This window comes from Stegostoma tigrinum, chromosome 7, assembly GCF_030684315.1.
Source record: "Stegostoma tigrinum isolate sSteTig4 chromosome 7, sSteTig4.hap1, whole genome shotgun sequence".
Taxonomy (NCBI): Eukaryota; Metazoa; Chordata; class Chondrichthyes; order Orectolobiformes; family Stegostomatidae; genus Stegostoma; species Stegostoma tigrinum.
In genome coordinates, this window is record NC_081360.1 from 14,759,940 (window position 1) to 14,777,608 (window position 17,669).

Consider the following 17,669-nt stretch of genomic DNA (forward strand, 5'->3'; position numbering starts at 1 on the left):
CAGACCTCAGCCAGGCTATTCATCATACAAGTCAGAACAATGATCACTGGGATTTCAATCAAATGCAGGGTCCCAGGATGATTCCCCTCCCCTTTTTCCAGTAATACAAAGATTAGAACAATGCCTTTGATGTTATTCACTATTCTGGATCACATGACATCTTGCATTTGGAACCATACCTTCCAGTAAGGCACCAATAGAAAGCAGACTGAAAATGTAAACAAAAAGGCAAAATATCGCACAGAGTTAACAAACAATGATAAAAATTCGCAAAGCCGTTATCAAAGAGTGAGCCTGTGTACTTTTACATCAATGTCCAGGTTCTGTTTGGTAACATAAGTTTTCTTCACTTGCTGGGAGACCAGCAGACAGGATCCCTGCTATTAATCTCTAATTTGAAGTGGGTCTATACAAGAATGCGAAATCATTCATCCCATTGAGCCACCTACAAATTCAACTAGTACATGGCTTGGTATCATAACTCCCATGTTCCCACCTGATCTTAGCGACCCTTAATGGCTAACCTTAATTCTGAGATTTTCAATAATACCTGCCACCATCACCAGGATGGAGTCACAGATCTTCACTAACCTTTGAGAGAAGAAGTGCTCCTGATGTTATCGGGAATGGTCCAGCTCTAATTTTAACCACTATTCTGGACTCCTATACCAGAGGAAATACTTTCTATTTACCCTATCAAGGAATTTGATCTGCACAATGAGTTCTCTGCTTAATCTTCTGTGCTAAATAGAACTGAAATCTAGTAAATGCAACTGTTTGTCATAATTTAATTTCACATTTTAAATTTTTTAGCCATGGTATCATTCTGGAGAATGATAATTATTATTTATAATAATTAATTATTATAATCCAATGACAACACAGTCTTCCTGACTTGCAGAGATCAAAACAGAACTCAGTTCTCCAGAAGCAGTCCAACCAGAGCATTGAACCAATTTGAGCATAACCTCCAACCCTTTGAATTCTAATCCACTTGAAATAATGGTCAACATTCCAGAAGACAGAGTTGCAGTTTGACTATCACTTACTGCTGTAACAGGAAGGTGAGAGCAGCTGTAAACTGGATGGTACTTACTGTCTTGGCTTTGATTGACCATTGCAAAGTTCCCGCCTTTGCTAAACGAGGATGAGGAAGAGATGCAGGAGGGAGGGATGTTCGAATCCAGTGGACAGTGGGTTGGCAACGGACCAGACTGTGATTTGCAATGAGATGGAACAATGTCAGATTGCGATCGGACAGCTAGTGGCCAGCTGGGTGACCATTCTTGAGGCAGACTGCCAATCTTGGAGTGAACTGCTCCATAACTGTTCGAGATGAAGGAGCTCTCGGTGTCTGCACTGATGGTCCACTGTTGTGTTGGCCCATTAGCCACTCCGACTGGTTTGCTGGTGGGGGCGTTTCTTCTCAATTCTATTTTCTTTGCATACTCTGATTTGCTCATTTTCTCAGATGTAATTCTGGTGCCATCTGTTTTATGTGATCTCTCACCCTTCACCTTGAGGACATCATGCCCAATTATCACTGGGACCTCTTGGATGCCAAACACCTCCTGTTTTGGGAGATCATTATGTCCTACCTGGTCATCAATGCCACTGAAAAGAAAGAACTCCTCCGTGGCCTCCAAAGCAGGGCTGATATCATCTGCTTCCAGTGCCTCCATTAGCTACGGTCTTCAGCTCAGGGCTGAGCAACAAACAATTGAGTAATCAGTCCAAAATATTTTGATCAAAAGGGAAGCAACTCAAGAGTTTGGCAACCCTATTCTCTTCAAAAAGTTCCTCGACTGTTACTAGGAGTCAAATTCTTCCAACTCACCAGCGAACTCATACAACAGGCCAGTTTCATCACTTACGTATAACGCACTTAACCCTTGCATCTGACAGCATACAGTAGAGCAAACAGGGCATGTTACTATGGCAGCAAAACTCACTTGAAGAAAGATTGGGAGTGGTTCCTTTATTCAGTTTGCAAGATCTATAATCAGACAAAATGCAAGCCAATACAAAGTGCTGAGAAAAGAAACCAAAAATATCTAAAATTATGGCACTAAAACAAAAATATTGTCATCACCAAATAAAAGGTCTCATGCCTGCTCTTCAGCTGGAGGCCTCATGTGCTATCAAAGCAAAGGAACGTTGATGGGCCGGTATGGTCTGAGGGTTGATGATGAATTCTTCTATCTTTTCACTTCAATCTTGTCATCTATCAAGATGCTTCAATAGTGGCGAGTGACTGAAGTACATGGAGGTGCTTTCAGATCACAATTCCATCTTCACAAAGCATTGGACCTGCATCATACAACAAACACCTGTCTCAGGAAAACGAGTGCAGATTGACAGCTTACAATGAATTAGAAGATTTCTGGGCTGCCACGTATGGGTTATTTCTCAAGAGTTTAGCACAAAGGTCCTTCCTATTGCCATACCCATTATTCAATTATTGCCCACGTCAAGAGATGGTTACAGGCATTACAGGTCAACCCCTGAGGGGAGAAGGAAAAACAGATTACTTTCATTCTGTATTTGCCATCGTAAAGACATAGCAGACATTAATTTCAAAACATGCAGGATACAGGGTCAATATCAACATTAAAAATATTTCTCATATGTCTAATATACAAATACAAAGAATTCAGACGGTTTAGACATAGATTAATAGCTAACTAGAAGCGAGGGGGAGTCTGGAATCTAATCAAAGTGGTTTAGGTTATGTACATGTATCAATTACGTGGATGGCTAGTTTAGGCTGGGAGACCAGGTTAGGGAGGATGGAAAGGGGGAACAGGATGTACAGTGAATATGACCAAGGCCACTCAACCAATGTGCGAGATTTGTTGAATACTTTAGATTAGATAATTCATCTGTCATTCTGCTATTACAGAAAAGTTTGCCGCTTGAGTCGGTCTGCATATCTCACTCAGCACACAATCCAACCCTTTCCTGAGAAAGGCCTTCACATTCTGTCAGAAATTGATGAGCATTTTTTACTTCATGCTACCTACTTGAGCCCATGCCATGAAAGAATATTGGAAATTGGTTTAAGGTACCTTCAAAATACAAACATTCATTCACTCCATTGTGCGAGTTGCACATACCATCTTCAGGATGCACTTCAACAACATTTAATGTTTTAGCTTCAACCACTTTCTGTGGCAGAGAATTCCACAGACTCACCATACTCCTGGTGAAGAAAGTTCTCCTTAGCTCAGTCTTAAATGGCCTTTCCTTACCTTTAGACCATGACCTCTGGATCTGGATTACAGCTTTGATTCTAAAACAGGTCACCAGGAAATGCCTTGATAACAGGAACTGCAGATGCTGGAGAATCCGGGATAACAAGGTGTGGAGCTGGAAGAACACAGCAGGCCAAGCAGCATCTTAGGATCGGGAAGACTGATGTTTCAGGCCTCGACCCTTCATCAGAAATGGGGGAGGGGAAGGGAGTTCTGAAATAAATAGGGAGAGAGGGGGAGGCGGATAGAAGATGGACAGAGGAGAAGATAGGTGGAGCGGAGACAGAAGAGTCAAAGAGGTGGGGATGGAGCCAGTAAAAGGTGAATGCAGGTGGGGAGGTAGGGAGGAGATAGGTCAGTCCAAGGAGGACAGGCAGGTCAAGGGGCGGAATGAGGTTAGTAGGTAGGAAATGGGGGTGCAGCTTGAGGTGGGAGGAAGGGATAAGTGAGAGGAAGGACAGGTTAGGGAGGCGGGGATGAGCTGGGCTAGTTTTGGGATACAGTAGGGGGGAGGGGAGATTTTAAAGCTTGTGAAATCCACATTGATACCATTGGGCTGCAGGGTTCCCAAGTGGAATATGAGGTGCTGTTCCTGCAACCTTTTTTTTTTGCAGTGGAGAGCGGCGCGAGCCGGGCGGACGTGAGGTCAGGGCAGAGGCGCAGTTGGGAAGGTAAGTGAGTGCTATTTAAGTACTTACCTCGAAGCCAGCGGGTCCTTTTTGCAGCGGAGTGCTATTTAAGTAGGTGTGTTCTCAGCACCAGGTCCTACACAGTAGGGCCTCCCTCCCACCCTCCTCCTCTAACCTAATTAAGAGTCCACAGACTCACAGCAAACACACAAGGGCTAAGGGAAGTGCCTGGTGAGTAAAGTGCGAGTTTAGGGTGAAGAGGCTCAGTGAGGAGATTACGCCACTGTTGAAGAGGGTGAAGACATGACTGCCAAGCTGATTCAGTGTGCTGCATGCATGATGTGGGAGGTCAGGGACACTGATGATGTTTCTGGCTCCTATAGCTGTGGTAAGTGTGTACACATTCAGCTTCTGAAGGAAGTTGTTGCAGCACTGAGGAAAGAACTTGAAGACCTCAGGCTCATCCGAGAGAATGAGAATTTTCTGGACAGGACCTTCAGCAAGGTCACTACACCGAGGATACCTGAAGAGAGAAGGGGGACATCGATGACAAAGGAAGACATGAATGAAGTACAAGTGACCCCAGGGGAAGCACCTATTGTAAAGAGGCTGACTGTCTTGGACAGTCCGAGAGGTGGACAGGTCTGCGAGTCAAAAACTGCTATAGAGGCAGAGCCGAGAAGTCAGACATCACGGAGAGCTGTGGTAATAGGGGACTCCGTTGTGAGAGGGACTGACAGGGGTTTCTGCGGCAACAGGCGAGATTTGAGGATGGTGTGTTGCCTTCCTGGTGCCAGGATCCAGGACGTCACTGAGAGTGCAGACAATCCTCGAGGGTAAAGGTGAAGACCCAGAGGTGGTGGTGCATGTCGGCACTAATGACGTCGGGAAGAAAAGGAGGAGCATTCTACAGCGGGACTTCAGAGAACTCGGAAGAAGGCTGAAAAGCAGGACTTCCAGGGTGGTTATCTCTGGTTTGCTTCCAGTTCCTCGGGCTGGAGAGGGCAGGAACAGAGAGATAATGGACCTGAACCATGCTGAGGGACTGGTGTCGGGAGCAAGGATGTAAATTCTTGGATCACTGGGGTACGTTTTGGCATAAGAATAAATTGTACAGGAGGGACGTTTTGCATCTTAATAATCGGGGGACCAGCTTTCTGGCAGGCAGGTTTGCCACTGCAACACAGGTGTGTTTAAACTCAGTAGTGGGGGGGAGGGGCCAAACTGGAAATTTAAGATTCAAGTTAAAGGGAAAGTGAGAATAAAGAGAGGTTAAGAAAGACAACAGAATCAACAGAGCAGAAAACTCAAGAAGGGATCGTACAGTATGACCAAGTGAAATAGGGATTGATAGGAACGGTGAGTGGAGAAACAAATTAAAAATATTATATATGAATGCACGAAGCATAAGAAATAAGGTGGATGAGCTTGAGGCTCAGTTGGAAGTTGGCAAGTATGCTGTTGTGGGGATAACCGAGACGTGGCTTCAAGTGGACAGGGCCTGGGAAATGAATATTCAAGGCTATACGTGCTATTGAAAGGACAGATTGGTGGGCAGAGGGGGTGGGGTAGCCCTATTGGCGAAAAATGATATTCGGTCCCTTGCGAGGGGGGACATAGAGTCAGGAGATGTAGAGTCAGTATGGATAGAGCTGAGAAATTCTAAGGGTAGAAAGACCCTAATGGGAGTTATCTACAGGCCCCCAAACAGTAGTCACGAGGTAGGGTGCAGGTTGAATCAAGAGTTGAAATTGGCCTGTCACAAAGGTATCACTACAGTTGTTATGGGGGATTTCAACATGCAGATAGACTGGGAGAATCAGGATGGTACTGGACCCCAAGAAAGGGAGTTTGTGGAGTGCCTCCAAGATGGATTCTTAGAACAGCTTGTACTGGAGCCTACCAGGGAGGAGGCAATTCTGGATCTGGTGTTGTGCAACGAACCGGATTTGATCAGGGACCTCAAAGTAAAGGAGCCATTAGGAGGTAGTGACCATAATATGCTAAGTTTTAATCTGCAGTTTGAGAGGGAGAAGGGAGAATCGGAAGTGTCAGTATTGCAGTTGAATAAAGGGAACTATGGAGCTATGAGGGAGGAGCTGGCCAAAGTTCAATGGTACAATACCCTAGCAGGGATCGCAGTGGAACAACAATGGCAGGTATTTCTGGATATAATGCAGAAGGTGCAGGATCAGTTCATTCCAAAGAGGAAGAAAGATCCTAAGGGGAGGTGGGGGCAGCCGTGGCTGACGAGGGAAGTTAAGGACTGTATAAAAATAAAAGAGAAGTAGTACAACATAGCAAAGATGAGTGGGAAGCTGGAGGACTAGGAAGCTTTTAAAGAGCAACAGCTGATAACTAAAAAGGCAATACACAGAAAAAATGAGCTATGAAGGAAAACTGGCCAAAAATATAAAGGAGGATAGTAGAAGCTTTTTTAGGTATGTGAAAAGAAAAAAAGGTTAAGACTAAAATTGGGCCCTTGAAGACAGAAACAGGTGAATTTATTATGGGGAACTAGGAAATAGCAGAAGAGTTAAATAGGTACTTTGGATCTGTCTTCACTAGGGAAGACACAAGCAATCTCCCAGAAGCAGTCGTGGCTGAAGGACCTAGGGTAATGGACAAACTGAAGGGTATTTATATTAGGCAGGAAATGGTGTTGGATAGACTGTTAGGTCTGAAGGCTGATAAGTCCCCGGGACCTGATGGTCTACATCCCAGAGTATTTAAGGAGGTGGCTCTAGAAATTGTTGACGCGTTGGTAATTATTTTCCAAGGTTCTATAGATTCAGGATCAGTTCCTGTGGATTGGAGGGTGGCAAATGTTGTCCCACTTTTCAAGAAAGGAGGGAGAGAGAAAACAGGAAATTACAGACCGGTTAGCCCGACGTCAGTGGTGGGAAAGATGCTGGAGTCAATTATAAAAGATGAAATTACGACTCATTTGGATAGCAGTAACGGAATAGGTCAGAGTCAGCATGGATTTACGAAGGGGAAGTTGTGCTTGACTAATCTTCTGGAATTTTTTGAGGATGTATCTATGAAGATGGATAAGGGAGAGCCAGTGGATGTAGTGTACCTGGACTTTCAGAAAGCCTTTGATAAAGTCCCGCTTAGGAGATTGGTGAACAAAATGGTATTGGGGGCAAAATACTGAGTTGGATTGAAAATTGGCTGGCTGACAGGAAGCAAAGAGTAGTGATAAACGGGTCCCTTTCGGAATGGCAGGCAGTGACCAGTGGGGTACCACAGGGTTCGGTGCTGGGACCGCAGCTGTTTACGACATATATTAATGATATAGTCAAAGGCATTAGAAGTAATATTAGCAAATTTGCTGATGACACAAAGTTGGGTGGGAGTGTGAAATGTGAGGAGGAGGTTATTAGAATACAGGGTGACTTGGACAGGCTAGGTGAGTGGACTGATGCATGGCAGATACAGTTTAATGTGGATAAATGTGTGATTACACACTTTGGTGGCAAGAACAGGAAGGCAGATTACTCTCTCAATGGAGTCAAGTTAGGTAAAGGGGAAGCACAATGAGATCTAGGTGTTCTTGTACATCAGTCAATGAAAGCAAGCATGCAGGTACAGCAGGTAGTGAAGAAAACTAATGGCATGCTGGCCTTCATCACAAGAGGAATTGAGTATAGGAGCAAAGAGGTCCTTCTGCAGCTGTACAGGGCCCTGGTGAGACCACACCCGGAGTATTGTGTGCAGTTTTGGTCTCCCAATTTGAGGAAGGACATTCTGGCTATTGAGGGAGCGCAGCGCAGGTTCACGAGGTCAATTCCCGGAATGGCAGGACTATCATATGTTGAAAGATTGGAGCAACTGGGCTTGTATACGCTTGAGTTTAAAAGGATGAGAGGGGATCCGATTGAGACGTATAAGATTATTAAGAGATTGGAAACTGTGGAGGCAGGAAGCATGTTTCCGCTGATGGATGAGTCCAGGACCAGAGGACACAGTTTAAAAATAAGGGGTAGGCCATTTAGAACAGAGTTGAGGAAAAACTTCTTCACCCAGAGAGTGGTGGATGTATGGAATGCACTGCCCCGGAAGGCAGTGGAGGCCAAATCTCTGGATGCTTTCAAGAAAGAGATAGACAGAGCTCTTAAAGATAGTGGAATCAAGGGTTATGGGGATAAGGCAGGAACAGGATACTGATTGTGGATGATCAGCCATGATCATAATGAATGCTGGTGCTGGCTTGAAGGGCCGAATGGCCTACTCCAGTGTCTATTGTCTATAACCTTCGGGTGGCATCACTGTGGCATTGCAGGAGGCCCAGGATGGATGTGTCGTCTCAGGAATGGGAGGGAGACTTGAAATGGTTCATGACTGGGAGGTGCAGTACTGCTCCTATCAGGAAAATCCTTCCTGCATTTACGTTGCCTAGTCCGAATCAGAATTTTATAGGTTTCTATGAAGATGCCCCATCTCCATCATTCTTCATAATTCCTGTGAATATAGTCATAAACAATTCAGTCTCTCTTCATAAGTCAGTCTTGCCATCTTAGGAATCAATCTGCTTAGCCTTCATTGCATTCCGTCCATAGCCAGAACATTTTCCCTCAGATACGCAGACCAAAACTGCACGCAATACTCTAAATGTAGTCTCACTAAGGCAATATCTGTTTGTAGCAAAACATCCCTACTCTTGTACTCAAATTCTCTCACTACGATGGCCAATGTACCAACTGCCTTCCTCACTGCCTGCTGTATCTGCACGCTTACTATCAAAGGATACAAAGATACCCAGGTCTCATTGCACCTCTCCTTCCCGCAAACTATTTCCATTCAGATAATGTCCTGCCTTCCTGTTTTTGAAACCAATGTGGATAACCTGGGATTTATCCACATTATACTTCATTTACCATGGATGTAAAATGAAATCTTTTACATTGGGAGAACTCCCCTACCCTTATGCCAATGACCCAGACATCATGAGAACATTTTTTTAGATGGACACAACCACAGCAAGACTTTGTTCTGCAAATTTGGCTCGGCCCTGGTTCTCATCATGCCTGCTCCCATGGTGTATACTAACACCTCTAAACTGGTTGACTAGAAAATATCTACATAACTTGGCTGGCATTTTTCCCTAGTTTGCAACATTGACTTCAATGGCTGTAAAGGTGTCTCCAATGTCCTTCATTCCAGATTGTTCACAAACTTGGTAAATCTAACACCATAATGGCCTTCAAACCATGTACCCGTGTCATCATCAAGCCTATTTTTACGTCAATAATATTACCCTACAATGCCCTGCCTTAGTTCATCTGCTGCTGAAACCTTGATCCAGTTCTTTGTCACCTCTAGTCTTGATTATTCCAATGCACTCCTGGCTGGGCTCTCACTGTCTACTCTGCAGTAAACTTGAGATCACCCAAAGCTGCCTGCAACCTAATTTCTATTAGATAGCCCACCTAACACTGATTATGCTCGCTGACCAAAACTGACTCCTGATTAAGCAATCCTTAAATTTTTAAAATTCACATCCTTGCTCCTTTTATTTCCATAAGGAGCTCTAGTATTGGTACCAGCCAGTGTCCCCCATCCTTACCCAAGTTCTCTAAATCTCCTCTTGAACATGCCAAACTTTTATCACTTAATCATCGGTCCATCTGACAGTCTATTTGGTACAGCTTCTGGTTACCTGTCAAATATCTCCATATATGGCTTGCCTCCAAATTACGACAGTGCTCTTGCAAAGCCTTAGGATATAGTATTGGGTTGAAGATACTAAATAAATACACTGCTGATCTTGACAATACTCTTTTCACCCTAAGAGACAACATAATTCAGGATTTTTGGAGTTGGGAGGATCTTTACATGGAACATGTGACCCCTCAGCCACACAACATTAACACAATTCTCAAATAGATAGAGGAGTTTGGGTCATTTATTAAAATAAAAGATAAGACAGCTAACAAGTGACATACATAACAAGGCACAGAGCTGGATGAACACAGCAGGCCAAGCAGCATCAGAGGAGCTGGAAAGCTGACGTTTCAGGTCCAGCTTTGTTATCTCAGATTCTCCAGCAACGGCAGTTCCTACAATCTCTGTAACATGTAACATACCGCTTTTTGTTCCATGATGCAGAGCTAACAGGTATTTGAGACAGAGATAGGGGAATGAGAACAAGGAACAGAACAAGAGGCCACAGTCTCAGCCTACTCATGCTAATATTTTCTATGTTTCAATTGACCCCTACTCTGCCAAGTACCAATTCATTTTAACTTGGATTTTTGCCTCCAAAGGATTCCCCACCATTGTTAGGGTCATGAGCCTGTAATTTCAGTATTCGATTTTAAAATTAGTGATGTAACATTTGCAATTATTCTGTCCTTTGGAACCCCTCCCATGACTGACAAGGTTTGGAAAGTGCAACCAAAGCCATCACAATTCAACTCACACTCACCTCAATAACCTAGGATGCATTCCATATGTACTGAATTTTCAAACATGAGGACTTTGATGTACCTTCTCACCCATTCAATACTGGTGATATCTCGTTCTTGGGCATTGGTATCAATGGAGACAGATACATGATACTTAATAATTCAGCATCCATAAGATTATCTATTTTAAAGGCACTTGTCATCTGCATTTTTCCTTTGACTATTTTTGAACAATGTGTGTTTAGAAAAGAATTTGGGTTCCTTTTCTTTTGACAGTTAATCTATCCTTGTACTTTCTCTTTGACCTTTGGATTACTATTGATTAATCTGTTGTGTACCTCTGTATTCAGCTTGGTATCACAAAACATTACCTTTGTTAGTTGCATCCTTTTTGTGTTTCATTCTAATGTCCACACCTTCAGTACACTAGAGGCTATTTTTGAATGCCCTTCCCTACCTAGTCAGAGGAATTAGCCTATTCTGAAGTATCTCTTCTTTGAAGAACTCCCTTTGTCCAATTGCTATTTTGCCAATCCAGTTTTGATTTGGATCTAACTGAGCCAAATCCCTTTACAACTCAATGAAGTCATCCTCCTTCAGTTGTTATTTCATGCTTGATTTTTCCTTTATCTTTCCCATAACGGCTCCATAGCTGATATTATGATCACTATCCCCCACACCCCCCCCCCCCCCAATGATTTCACACTGAAATAAACCTTACTTCATTTTCTAGAACTACTTTCAGTGTGGCTTCCTTCCTCATATACACTGATAAAGCTCTTTTGTACACATTTCATGAATTCCTTCCCCTCTCTGCTCTTCACACTTATGATGAGTCCATATTAGGACAATTAAAGTCTATATTATCACTTTTCTGTGGCATTTGAAAATTTACATAGTCTGCACATTTACCCCATCTCTACCACACTATTTGGTGGCCAACTAAATATAGCCAATAGTGCTACTATTGTTCTATTGTTCCTTAATCCTAACTAAACAGATATGGTCTTTGACATCTCAATTATGAGAAAGCTTAGGCTGCTACGACTGACAAATAATAGGGTAGCTTAGCTATTGGTTAAGGATTAAATATTGAATAAATTGCAGGGAGCATCCCCTGCATTTTTCCTAATAATTCCATGGAATCTAATAACAAGTTAAGTGAGTGAAGAACTCCAGTCTTTTCCCCATGATTCTTGACTCCCTTACTGATTAAAAATCTGTCCATCTCAGCCTTGAACGAGGCAGCCTTGACAGCTCTCAGCAGTAAAGGATTCCACAAATTCATTATCCAATAAGCAAAAAAAAATGCCTCATCTCTACTGCTGTCCTACTCAGATTACACCTTTTTGTCCTACACTCTCCCATAAAGGCAAACTATCTCTCCATATCCATCCTGTAGAACCCGTTAAGAATCTTACATGTGTCAGTAAGGTCACTTCTCAGTCTTCTAAACTCCATTGAGTACAGGCCCAACCTACTCTATCTCCCCTCAGAAGAGGATTCCTCCATACCTGGGATCAAACTAGTGACTGTGCTCTGGATTGCCTCCGAAGCCAATACATCTTTCCATAGATAAAGGGACCAAAAGTATTCACAGTATTTCAGGCGTAGCAAGACTAGGGCCATGTATAGTTCCACATTTTCTTTTAAAACTTCATTTCCTTTGAAATAAAGGCCAACATTCCATTTGCTTTCCCTATTACACGAACACTAGCTTTTTATAGTTCATGCATGTGGACCTCCAAACCTGTTTGTGCTAGTGCTTTCTGCACTCTTTCTCTACTTAAATAATATTCAGTTTGTATATTCTGCCTACCCAAAGTATATTCCTTCACATTTTCTCACACTGAAGTCCATCCACCAAGTTTTTGGCCACGCACCTAACTTGTCTATATCCCAATGTAGATTCAATGTATCCTCTTCGACGCCCAGTTTACTGTCAAATCCAAAAGATGGAAGCTCCAACAGGGCAGGACTGTCCTAGAGTGACACCAGGATGTTGTGTTCTATTATCTGGAGTGAGACTCTAACACATAACTTTCCGGCTCAAGAGCTGAGAGTGCAACCCACTGAGACACAGCTGACAACTTCCAAACAGTAATATCATAATTGTCAACAGTATAAGAAAAGCAATCTCAGTTGGTGTAGTTGAAATGATTTTTGATAGTCCATCAGTCTCCTCACAGTGTCTCCTGTTCCAACTTTAATTACTTCTTTGTTTACTGTACTGTAACACCCTTCATTGTTAGTAATGCACCTTGCATTCCCAATGATTTTAATTCACTCCCTTATTCTTGCTACCCCCATATTGTCGTCAAGTCATCCAGTAAGCCTTTCCACTCTGTGTTACCTTTGAATCGTGACAGGCAGTGGCACTTCAAGCACTACGGGTTCTCTTCCCACATCCCAGCCCAGTCCTGTTCAGCTGCTGTGCAGGACACAGGCATCGGCACTGCTGAGGAAGGAGGAACAAAAACAATGCATCCTCTGGGCCTTGGAGAGGTGACCTCATTGATTTAGAGTGCAGCAGTGAACAAGCTCTCACACGCAGATTCAGAAGGAAGTTGCAGTGAAAAAGGCTGGCACTCAATCCCTGAGCATCAATATTTAATGGGGCATTACGTAATGAAAAGCCAATCAAGCGCTGCAACTCTGCATAAAGAACAGGAACAACAGAAAGGCCCATTTTCAGAAGCTGGCCTCCCACTTCATCACTAATACATTTCTTAAGTATAAACTGCAACACAGCCCTTTTACTGACTGTCTGCTAAAATGTGCAAACATGGATTCAGAGCTTTTGGTATTTACAGGTCTGGGGGAGATGGAAGAAACCTGAAACACAAGCCCCTACTTTTTATGTAAGCATAGCTGCAACACTTGTCTACAATGTCAACAATACTTTTCTAGCAACGTGACAAGGATATTTTCCCTCTTTGGCACCATCCTTCTGCATTACTGCCCATTGGCTACCATTGGACAAGGTGGGAACAGAACCAAAGAAGCTTCAGGCAAGTCTGCTTTCCCCACCTCTTGCCCCATTCAACAACGCAGCCTCAGTACTTTCCTCTTGATGATTCACATGTAGTACCTTGGGAATAGCACCTGCCAGATATGGTTAGCTATTACTTGCAAAGCTGAGGATACCCAGCTATGTCTGGATCAAAGGGGGCTGGGGGATGGGAGTGATTAAAGATTTAAACAATAGGAACACAAACCCAAGTTACCATTAACACAGCATTGGTTGCCAAAAAAGGTCAGAGAGTGTGTCCCAAGTGAGCAGCTGGGCCACAGTGCCCATCTTCACCTACTTACGGTCCCCATTATCAGCTTTTCTTTCTCGAGTATACTATTACCCATCCCTTAGGCTCTATCTCCTCTCACTTATCAGCAGCATTCCTCTACCCCACCACCATCCCGTCTTTAGCATAAATAACTCCTTCTCCTAGCTACCATCAGTTTTGAAGAAGGGTCACTGGACCTGAGATGTTAACTGTTTTCTTTCCACTGATTCTGCCAGACCTGCTGAGTTTCTCCAGCAATTTCTGGTTTTGTTCCAGTGTCTTTTCACAGCGCTGTTTATGGATCAAACTGGATAAAGGAGCATTTCCCCACATCCCACCACAATCCATCAAGATGGTCTTTGGCATCGCTGCAGTGGAGCTTTTCCCCTACACAAGTACCAACGCCCTCCAGGTGTCACTAACATGGCAGATGACCTTTATTATGCCCTCCACCCCAACCTACGGTCCTCTTCACAGCTCCTGTGATCGATCAACAGCCTCATTTCCTGTCAAGAGTTTCAACTTGGCCAATTTGTTGTGTGAGAAATAGAAGAACAAGATGATAAGGCCCTGCTCAGAGATAATGGGAACTGCAGATGCTGGAGAATCCAAGATAACAAAGTGTGGAGCTGGATGAACACGGCAGGCCAAGCAGCTCCTAAGATGCTGCTTGGCCTGCTGTGTTCAGCCAGCTCCACACTTTGATAAGGCCCTGCTGTTGACTCTGCAGCCCCAGCCAGTTTCTCCTCATGCGTGCATCTGCCCTACCTCACTGTGGACAGTAGCATCCTTACCACTCTCAAATTTACTCCCTTCCTGCCGATTCAAGCCTCTTCCTGCACCATGACTGCTTGCGTGAAGTGAACTGATTTGCTGTCTGCCATACCCTCTCAATGTTAAACATTGCTGAATTTCACTTCCTCCTTCTGCCCTGAGCTCCAATCTGCCTCACCTCCTCATTAGCTCGCTAACTTCCTCCAGCCATGTTCCTCGCCTGTAGTCTCTGTTCTTCTGACTCTAGCATCTCCGCTTCCCCCACCCCACATTCTACTACAGAAATGCCAGGTTTTTACTCCTGCTTTTAACAGTATTTTAAGGACAGGTTAACCAGTTCTCTTCTGCATTAATTTATCACCAGCAGTCACAGCTCAAGGAAACCAATCAAACGAGACACAAACCTTTAAAACATCAACATAAGCTCTTAATCTTTCCCATTAGTTACAGGCTGTGACAATTCATTGAACAAACGGAGTTCTGTACAGAGATGGGAAGTAATTTAGCTCTCAAACTCCACAACAAAAGTTATTTTCTCACCGCAGGTAAGGTAATCAAGAATGGCAAATTAATAATATTTTTTGAAAAGTCATTCACAGGACATGGGCATCACTGGCTAGGTCTGCATTTATTGACCACCTCCAACAGTCCATAGAATAGATAAGAGTCAACCACATTGCTGTGGGACTGCAGTCACAAGCAGGCCAGACCAAGTAATGACAATAGTTTCTTCCGTACAATACGATCGTGAACAATTGGTACTAGTTTTAGAATCAGACTCATAATTCCAGATTTATTTGAATTCAAATTCCACTATCTACCATAATGGTATTCAAACCCAGGCCCCCAGAACATTACCCGGGTCTCTGGTTTAATAGTCTAGCAATAACAACACTAGGTGATTGTCCCCTCTCACATTCCTCTTCACCCTGAAGATTATCCAGCAAATCCTCACCCATAACTGGGGAAAGGCCATTAGGTCCGAACAAGCCTGTTGTGGTCGCAGCAAACTGCCCATTGCTCAACTAACCGTCTGACGATAGGACACATTCTGCGAAGCTGAGATAAGTACAGGTCACAGAGGGGAGACTATAGAACTGTCTGGAAAGACTTAGAGTCTGAGTAAAAGCTGACTGGATTGTTCCTAATATTTGCAAATCTTTTTTCTTTCTCCAGACCTCTAATGGATTCATTGTACAATATCACCTGACAAAAATCACAACCGGCTAGATAGGGCACTTTGGAAGAAACTGTTCCTGTATGCAAAATGAACAAAAGGGCACAGTTTGGAAGTGGCTTGCAAAGGACATGGGGTAATACAAGAAAAAATTTTTCACTCCATGATTGCACTGCCTGGAAGTGTAGTGGAGGCAGGTTCACTTGAGACATTCAAGAGGGCACTGGACGATTACATAGATAAAAACGTGAGAAGGTTAAGGTGAAGGCAAAAGCAAGATTCTGGCACTAGGTAACAGTCCTCATTTGAAGAGCTAGTTAAGGGATAATGGGCCGAAAGGCCTCCTTCTGCGCCAAAAGACTGTGATAAGCTCCTGACTCTAGGGGACATCACATACCTTACACTTGGGGTACAGAACGAGGGAGTACTGCATTGTCAGAGATGCTGTCTTTTGAATTGAGTCAATTCATTAAGTGCCTCTCAGATACGAATGCAAGGTTCCATAGCACCACTTTGTACAAATTCTTCTTCAGCTGTGTTTGTCAATTATTTTTCATCAAATCAACATAGGCAAGGTGGTAGCACAGTGGTAATATCACTGTTCTGTAATCAAAAACCCTGGCCAATGCTCTGGGCACACGGGTACAAACACCAACATAGCAGATGTTAAAATATAAATTTGATAAATAATTAAAAGCTGGGCTAATTGTAATCATGAATTTATTGCTAAAAACCATCAGGTACAACAATACTTTTCAGGGAAGGAAATCTGCCAAGCTTGCCTGGTCTGGCCTACATGTGACACCACAGCCACGGCAATGTGGTTGACTCAACTGCCCACTGTGCAATAAATTCTGGGCCAGCCCAAAATTCCTACATTGTACAACCAGGTTTTTTTTAAATTGTGAGAATCTGACAAGGTACAGTTTACATTTCAGAGATAGTAAGAACTGCTGATGCTGGAGACAGAGTCATTACAGTGTGGAGCTGGAAGAACACAGCAGACCAGGCAGCATCAGAGGAGCAGAAAGTTGACCTTTCGGATTTACACCCTTCATCAGGACTGATGTGTTCCTCCAGCTCCACACTGTATTGACTACAATTTATGTTTACAAGAAGCTTGCTGTGCACAAATTACCTGCTGCACTGCCTACCCGGCAACAGTTATGACATTTCAAAAACACTTTGTTACATTGAACGATACAAAATTGATAAAACTCAAGGGGGTGTTTGCAGGAAGGAGGCTCCCTCCTGACACAGCAGGGTCAAGAACCAAGGGATACAGTCTCAGAATAAGAGTGACGTCATGCAGGAAGGGGATTAGAAGGAACTTCTTCACTTAAAGGATGGTAGATCATTGGAATCTTTATCCTAAAGAGCGTGGAAGCTCAGTCACTCATTAAGTTCAAAACAAAGATTCATAAGAGTTCTAAAATGTTAAAGGAATTGAGGGATATTGGGATAACGACGTTGAGGTAGAAGTTCAGATATAATCTAGTTGCAAAACAGACTAGGTTCAATGGACTGAATGACATACTCCTGCTCCTATATTCTTTGTCAATCAAATGCTTTGGAAAGTGCTGAAGTCATCAAAGCCCTACCTAAATGCAAATCCTTCTTGCCTTTTAGGAGTAAAAGGGATTCTCAGGATACAAGGTCCAGTACTTGTGTAGCCAGCTACGAAGGACAACTCAATCAGACAGAAAAGAGGAGTGTTTTTTTTGCCAAATGCAGAAAATTAAAAGAGATTTGTGACATGGTTCAGACTGCAGTGCAATAGAATACAGAACTAAGATAGTCTAAGAAGCAAGACAGTTTGAAACCAGTTGCTCACTGCTACTATTCTCTCCTGTTGAGGTAAAACCCAGAAATGCTGGAAATACTTAAAGTTTCCAGCATTTCTGGGTTTTACCTCAACAGAGAAGAATAGTAGTAGTTTGAAGCCAGTTTCTCACTGTCTTGTGAAAGTTTGTTATGACAAATACAATTCTGTAAACATATTAGCAACTTACCATAGCCAACACAGAAAACATGATAATTCAAACTGCATTGGCTACCAGAAACTACAAGGCTTTACAAGAAAAGAAATCCCCTCTAAGATTTCCTTCTGTTTAAAGTTGGAGTACTGTTCCGTTAGG

General features: G+C 43.2%; 1 protein-coding gene across 3 annotated transcripts in view; it reads right to left on the reverse strand.

The window, feature by feature from the left end:
- Positions 1–17,669, reverse strand: part of plekhm3 (pleckstrin homology domain containing, family M, member 3) — a 96,560-nt gene that overhangs the window by 75,966 nt on the left and 2,925 nt on the right. For 2 of the 3 annotated variants that reach the window (XM_048535158.2, XM_048535159.2), the window contains exon 2: positions 1,097–2,504. In XM_048535158.2, coding sequence (XP_048391115.1) covers positions 1,097–1,682 — 586 coding nt within the window. In that variant the 5' untranslated portion in view covers positions 1,683–2,504. Of the gene's footprint in view, positions 1–1,096; positions 2,505–12,649; positions 12,834–17,669 lie in introns of those variants that run through there. The other variant, XM_048535160.2, reaches the window with a different exon arrangement.